Source organism: Zingiber officinale, chromosome 5B (genome assembly GCF_018446385.1).
Source record: "Zingiber officinale cultivar Zhangliang chromosome 5B, Zo_v1.1, whole genome shotgun sequence".
Taxonomy (NCBI): domain Eukaryota; kingdom Viridiplantae; phylum Streptophyta; class Magnoliopsida; order Zingiberales; family Zingiberaceae; genus Zingiber; species Zingiber officinale.
The window spans coordinates 24,575,282-24,582,322 of NC_055995.1; the positions used below are offsets into that span (position 1 = coordinate 24,575,282).

At 40.5% G+C, this 7,041-nt stretch overlaps 2 protein-coding genes across 3 annotated transcripts; one reads left to right on the forward strand and one right to left on the reverse strand.

Moving 5' to 3' along the window:
* Positions 1 to 931: 931 nt before the first annotated feature.
* Positions 932 to 2,981, forward strand: LOC121984244 (transcription factor PCF5-like). The gene is made up of 2 exons (XM_042537081.1): positions 932 to 1,168; positions 1,253 to 2,981. The coding sequence occupies exon 2, from the start codon at positions 1,553 to 1,555 to the stop codon at positions 2,750 to 2,752; it is 1,200 nt and encodes a 399-aa protein (XP_042393015.1). The 5' UTR covers positions 932 to 1,168; positions 1,253 to 1,552; the 3' UTR covers positions 2,753 to 2,981.
* Positions 2,982 to 4,213: 1,232 nt separating this feature from the next.
* On the reverse strand, positions 4,214 to 6,080 carry LOC121984245 (protein IQ-DOMAIN 9-like). 2 transcript variants are annotated; one of them, XM_042537082.1, is made up of 6 exons: positions 5,922 to 6,080; positions 5,618 to 5,698; positions 5,372 to 5,536; positions 5,075 to 5,302; positions 4,817 to 4,930; positions 4,214 to 4,733 (listed from the first exon to the last, which is right to left on the reverse strand). In XM_042537082.1, the coding sequence occupies exons 2-6, from the start codon at positions 5,675 to 5,677 to the stop codon at positions 4,374 to 4,376; spliced, it is 927 nt and encodes a 308-aa protein (XP_042393016.1). In that variant the 5' UTR covers positions 5,678 to 5,698; positions 5,922 to 6,080; the 3' UTR covers positions 4,214 to 4,373. The 2 variants fall into 2 exon arrangements, with proteins under 2 accessions (XP_042393016.1, XP_042393018.1); XM_042537084.1 differs by lacking the exon at positions 5,922 to 6,080 and adding an exon at positions 5,785 to 5,918.
* Positions 6,081 to 7,041: the final 961 nt, after the last annotated feature.

A 7,041-nucleotide genomic window follows, 5' to 3' on the forward strand; every position in this document is an offset into this window, starting at 1 on the left:
GTTCCCTAATATTTTTTTTTTATGCCAATCGAGTCATGACCGTGAATAAAATCATGTGATACACTAACGGATTGGCACAGTTAATATTGACATGATGATTAAAGTTTGGAGTTAATTATCAACTGATATAAAATGTCTCGAGTATCTTTTTTTCTTATGTAAACAACGGCTGCCCTCCGAGAACGTCCTGGGCGACAACTTCACCTGTGCTCCAATGAATAAAATCATGTGCAAAACGAAAGTAAAAAAAAGCACGAATCCCTTGTTAATCCCAGTTTAATCAACGGCCACTTAGCCTTTCGTCTCTTACAAAAAATCACTTAACGTCGCTGAAAGATTGTTGAACCACGAATTGTTCTTTGTATATGAATCCGAAAAAAAAAATGAAATAATTTAAAAATAGAATCTAATATCATCGAAAATGACAAAGATTAATCTGATTAGAAAGTCATCGTCATTTTCTTCCAGTCGTTGGAACAATCCGGAGATCAAAAGCGACTGGATGAAATAAAAAAGAAGAATCCATATCTTAACCCCATCTTATATATAATTTTAAATCTATTTTTATTATCAATCTAATAATAATATCTAAAATGAATTAATAGATTTTTCCACATAAAATTTATATCTCTTAATGAGTTGCTGTACATATTGTCTGACTGACTATAAATACTTAGTGGATTTATTTCTGTTTTTTTTCATGATATTTAATAAAAAAAATTATAAAGACTAAAAATGAATTATTTATTTTTAATTTTTTATGCTGCATACGACTTTCATCGAACAATTAAATAATAATTTTAATAACAATAGCGTGTGTTGATAAATGTAAGAAATAAATATCAACAGTCGCCGCACAGTGAAGGAGAGATCGAACTGTAGCAGGGTTCTCGTCTCCTTGTCTTGCTATCAATCTCTTCGCTCTTTCTCTCCCACAGTAACTCCCAGTAAGCTCATACCCCAGAGAGAGAGGCTATCCCTCCTGTCTGCCTCTTCCGTCTTTTTGACTAAAACCCAAACCACCACCATCGTGCTTCTCCTGTGTGCCCATCCCAGATCGTTCTGTTCTTGCAGTCCTTTTCCGCCTACAAAAGAACAATCTGTTTTTTCTTCGATATTGATTTAGTTATTTTTCTCATTTCCGAATTATTACCTTGGGAGTGAAAGTGTAAGTGGCATGGCAAACTCATTTCCCTCTGCAGTGTCTCCTTCTTTGTTCTATTCTTCTGGTCCTCTGATGCACTGTGCTCAGTGTATTGTGTTGCTGTAGGCAGAGGGAGCTCCAGTTCTGGTATTGCTTAGGGATCCTGAGACTTGTATGGCCGAGACTTTTCCAGGGAAGCAAGAGTGGCGCCACCATCACATGTTCACAGACCACCAAGCAGCAGAAGTGGGGAGCAGGAAGCCATGAGAGGTTGTTTTCACTGTTAACAAAGCCAATCTCTTAAGCAGGAGGCTGAGCTGACGAAGAGCGACGATTTGGAGTCAGTAATCATGCGGCAGTAGCTTCATATCAAGTGCCCCGGCTTCGTCTTTCGAGTATGCGGAGAGGATGGAAGACGAGCGTGCTCACCATGGAGGCCTCGGCTTCCAACAGATCCCCCTTCGCCATCGACGGCAGCAGCAGGGGCCGCCGCCTTACCCGAGGTCGGGAAGGCTGAGGGGAGGCGGCGGCGGCGGGGGCGGGGGGGAGATTGTGGAGGTCGAAGGAGGCCACATTGTGCGGTCCACCGGCCGGAAGGATCGCCACAGCAAAGTGTGCACCTCCAAGGGCCCCCGCGACCGCCGGGTCCGCCTTTCCGCCCACACTGCCATCCAGTTCTACGACGTCCAGGACCGGCTTGGCTACGACCGCCCCAGCAAGGCCATCGATTGGCTCATCAAGAACGCCAAGCCAGCTATCGACCAGCTAGCTGAACTCCCCGCGTGGACCCCTACTGCGATAGCCGTCGACGCAGCGGCATCAGCCTCCGTAGCTCCTGCACAACCCTGCGATTCCTCTGCCTCGGAGCAACCTTCGGACGAGTCCGGCAAGAACAAATTTGGGGTCGATGAGACACCAGTGACTGCTGCCTTCAGCTATGATGGAGACGACGGGGGCGGCGGCGGCGGCGGGGGTGGTAGTTTCCTCCCACCTTCGTTTGACAATACCGCCATTGCCGATACGATCAAATCGTTATTTCCAATGCCGCCTACTACTGCTTCTTCGCCATCCTCCAGCACTCTTCCAGTAGGCTGTCAACGCTACCCGCCGGGCCTTCAAGACCTCCGCCTCTCACTCCAATCCTTCCAATTTCCGATCTTTCAACACTCTCAGCCCAGCCACCATCACCAAGCTCCAACTCCGTCCGCACACGATTCTCTACTCGTTGGCTCCGCTCGCTCATTAGGCTGGGCTGAACAAAACCGGCAAATGGCTTCATGGTACATGCCCGAGTCGAGCAGCGGCGGTGGATTCGGAGAATTCCTTTACGGTGTTCCGCCACCGCAGGCTGCGCCGCCTCTGGCCGCTGCTCTCGGCCCGAGCCAGCTTTTCTCTCAGAGGGAACCCCTTCAGTCCAGTAACTCGCCTTCGGTCCGTGGTTGGGCAGAACCGGAGATCCAGATGCATCCGGTGCTCCATTCCTCGGTTTCTCCCATCGAATTCACCTCCGAAGCTGCCATCCTGGGATTCTGCATCCCACCACGGATTCAGGGCGAAGAAGAGCACGGCAGCATCTCAAATCGGCTGCCCTCTGCTTCTCGCCATTAATGGAGTGGAAGAAAGAGAACAAGACCATCACTCCACAGGTAAATTCCAGCTTCCACTCTGGATTTCTCAAAGTTTCTATCGTTCGTTTCAGTTACTACTCGTTGATTTGCTTGGTTCCAGTGGATGAGTGTGAAGATAGCATCATTTGCTTATCTTTTGTTTCCCTTGCACTGTCTTCCAAAGCAATTGCGCTGTTGCGGGACGGTTGTTATCAATTGCTTTTCTAGTCCGAGTCGTTCGAACTGCTTCTACTTGTGATGTTGTGATATTTGCATTGTTGCTTGCTGCATGAAAACGACTGAGATTTGATGTGCCTAGGCTTCCCAAATATTAGACAAGGTTACAGTTTGAGCGAGCAATTACAATTCACAGAAGCAAGATCGAGAATTGACAAGTTATTCACGAGGACTAATGCAGTTTCATGTTGACAAGTAGGAAGATGTAGAGAAGGATTAGTGTGATTAGCAACCAATAGGCACAAGTACTAGTATGGTCAGCCGGTTTGTTTATCCTTGGATCGAGTAGTGATTTGGCTAATGGGGATGGGTAATCTTGCCCTTTGTCCTTCTTGTCTCCTCTCTTTATCTTCTCGAATCAAGAAAGATGATTTGAATAAGAGGAACAGTATTAAAAGAGATTTTATTAGACACAAATTCGCCCCTCCACTGACTATCCTAAGGGATTTGAACTTTGCTCGTGTGGTAATTTTACCACTCTGAGTCCTAACTCAGCTATGCCCTTAAGGACAGCCTTCCTCCATATCTGATCTTACGGAAAGGAATACTAGTAGACATCCTAAAGCTTTCGTTATACTAAATTTGAAAATCACAATCAATAGATATGTTAAGTTAGATACTAATGAATAATAATTTTATATATTCACTCTAAAAATATAAAATGTTGTAGTATATAACTATACAAAATTACATGATACCATGCATTATAATAATAATAATAATAATTTTAATTTCAATGTGCTAGAAACTCTCAAATTTGTATTGATTGTTTTTAGATTAGTAATGCTCAGCTATGAGCAAGTGTCGTATTGTGGTAGCTTCATGAGTTTTTACTTGTTTTCAAGCATTTATTGTTCTTGTTTTACTTGAGAATTCTCCAACTAACTCTGTTGGTGGACATTACAATCTCTCGATTTTTCTGTGGCCAGTAAAACTTAAAACATAGATTGTTCTGCTTTTAGGATATTAATCGTTTGAAGTGACAGATATGTAGTATATCTTTGCTAGAGGAAAATACTGGAAGTAAAATAATTAGCCTCGGTATCTGGTAGGTTCTCCATTGATTAGAATTCAATGTGGCTTAAAGAGACCAAACCTGCTGTCCATGTTTGCAGGCGAACACAGTAATCCCATTGTTTCAAAGGCCAACCAATTGGGAAGACCCGTCTCAATCATCCAAGCCATCCCTCTACAGAGAAAAAAAAATTGAAAAAATCTCCAACACTTTCCAACCAAACTCTTTGTTGCCTCACATCAATTCAAATGCATATCACACAGATTCTGTAAAACATTTACATGTTCATGCAGTAATGAACACTTATTGTCGACATGAATTGGTAAACCTTAAACAAATTTCAATTCACACAATTATTTATATAACTAAGTCATGTGACAAGTTCCCCTCCTTGAGAAGGTTGTTCTTCTTGCTTTGATGTACCACACTTGCTTCTCAGGCGAGCAGTATTTATGATCTTCAGAGTAGTATCTTCATCCGGTTGCTTAGGAGGTTTCTTGATTGAAACCTTTGCATCGGTGTTTGCAAGCTTTGATGAAGTGGGTACTGTCTGGGTTGAGGGGTTGGCGTTCTTGTTGGCTTTCAAAGCCGGCTTAACTTGAGACTGAGCAGAAGGCCTTGTCTCCCATGGCTGTGCTGCAATCCACTTGTCCACCCAACTCCATTCCCAGTTACCTTTTGCTAGCTCATACACAAATGGCCCTTGGTTGATTCCTGAGCTTGCCCTCCACTGCATCAGGTGGAAGACAATTCCAAGCAGTCAAATTAATGATAAGTTTTCATCACACCTTAGCAAGTTGTTCAACAGCAGACCTGATGGGAGAATGCATAAGCCATTGCTCGTTCGCGCTTAACTGCAGCTTCTTCCCTTTGTTGTATCCTAGCAATTATTTCCTCCTTAGTTTCGGTGCCTCCATTCCATTCTACCTGTTGAGAACTCAAGATAAGACTTTCAACACCAGTGCCAATGTTTAGTTCCTTTATTTCGATCTAACAAAGCTAAGTTACAAAACAGAAAAAAGAAATAATGAATAATGTTAAATTTGATTCATGTTTATCAATCCGGATTACCTCCAAATCCTGAAGCTTTGCCTCGAGCTTCAACTGGTTCTCATGTTTCTTTTGCCTGATGCGGCCTTCCACAACCATCATAGTGCGTCGAGTTCTAATCTGTGCCTGTATTTTGCTCCACAATTGAACATGTCTCAAAGTGTTTGATATCTGCTTTTGCACAGAATTGCGATGCGTCAAGTCCTGCAACCTTTCTTTTCTTCTCAGACTCCTAAGAGTTTTCCTTGCCTGAGAAATATACAAGATGACATATTACTAATTTAGCCACTTCTCAAAACAAGAAGACATGCATCATACTCTAAATCTTCGAAAGGAGGTTTGAATTCGAATGGCAGCTGCATCCTCAGCAGTCACACCATCTCCAATATTCCCATTTTCAGCTCCATTATTTAGTAGCTTATTTGGATGATCAGAGGCTTGATTCTTCAACTTGAAGCCATTTGATTGCGAGTTTGATGAAACCTATAAACATCAAAATATTCATCAACAAACTTCACTCACATATATCGATTGAATGAAATATCTTATTATTTACACAATTACCGTAGCTTTCTTTGTTTTCTTCCTATGAATTATCGTCTTAAGCCAATCTCCAGATCCCATCCTCTTTAAACGGAAAGATCCCTAAGCAGCCAAAAAAAACAGAAAATGTTTCAAGGAGTTCCTTCATCAAATAAACGACTGCAACATGAACATAAAGAAAGAAAAACCTAGCTGCTACTACTGAAACTACAACAAGAACGATAAAGTGACCGAGATTGATCTGACAAAGCTGTGAAGCTAAAATAAGAAGAAGATGGCCTCCAGCCAATATCCATAAAAATTGAAGGCGAAACGTTATCAGTACCTGGAAGACAACACAGCGGCCGGGACGCAGGAGCTAAAGGTCGAAGATGAGGAGGATGATTCAGGAGAAGGTGAGGCGTCGCTAAAGCAGAAGCCCTCAAGTAGAAGCAATGCAGACATGAAACTGGAAGCGAGGGGAAAGGACAAGGTGTGGGTCAGGGGATAGGGAAGGCGATGACAACTGGTCTTCACACGCGTCGGTTGGGTTCCAATTTTTTTACTCAGTTTTTAAATCGTGCCACTCGCGCATCTCGTAGTGGGTGGGAAGCGCCATCCAATGGTGGGTGGAAAGATTTTGCCTATTTAAGTACAGCAGCCGACACCCACCCCATGTATTTGCTGCGGACGGTGGCCGTTGGTTGGATTTATACGGGAACTCACCGGGACAGAATTAACAACTTCAAACTATTACTAAAAATTCGATTTAAATTAAATTAAATAAATTAAAATTTATTTAAATCAATCAAACTGATTACATTTTTTAATAAAAATCAAATTAATCAAACTCATAAAATATCAATTAATTTAATTTTTATCAAACTAATCAAAATTTTAAAATATTATTGAACTTTAATTAAACAAATAAGATTTTATTTAATTAATTATATTTTTAAATAAAAATAATTAAATTAATATTTTTTTTCTGATTTAACTGAATTATAAAATTTAAAATCAAAACTAAACCAAATTAATAAAAAAATCAAACTGAATTAAAAAAAATAAAAATTAAATTAATCGAATTTATAAATTTTATCGGTTCAATTCGCTAATTTAAGTTTTCCTAATTTTTATTAGCCCTATCGTGTGATATATATATATATATATAAACTTAAATTTTTATTAGCCCTATCGTGTGATATATATATATATATATATATATATATATAACACATTTAAATTTATAATTTTTAAAGAAACATCTCTAACTTTTAAATTTCTCATTTCTCAAAAACAGATGGATTTATTTTATATTTTATCCTTTCATTACTACATTTAAGAACAAACCACTAATTTGTAAAAGTAATACTATTATGATGTTACCACTATTATTGCCACGCCTCGGAAAGTCTATGTTAGAAGAAATTTCGATAGCATCTTCTCTGAATGGGTGATAATCTAAA

Excerpts from the sequence above, each read along its gene's own strand:
- LOC121984244 (XM_042537081.1), top strand. The coding sequence starts at position 1,553 with ATGGAAGACGAGCGTGCTCACCATGGAGGCCTCGGCTTCCAACAGATC.
- LOC121984245 (XM_042537082.1), bottom strand. The coding sequence starts at position 5,677 with ATGGGATCTGGAGATTGGCTTAAGACGATAATTCATAGGAAGAAAACA. Across the intron at positions 5,303-5,371 it reads CCTCCTTTCGAAGATTTAGA|GCAAGGAAAACTCTTAGGAG; the intron begins GTATGATGCATG and ends TATATTTCTCAG. Across the intron at positions 4,734-4,816 it reads CTTATGCATTCTCCCATCAG|TGGAGGGCAAGCTCAGGAAT; the intron begins GTCTGCTGTTGA and ends CACCTGATGCAG.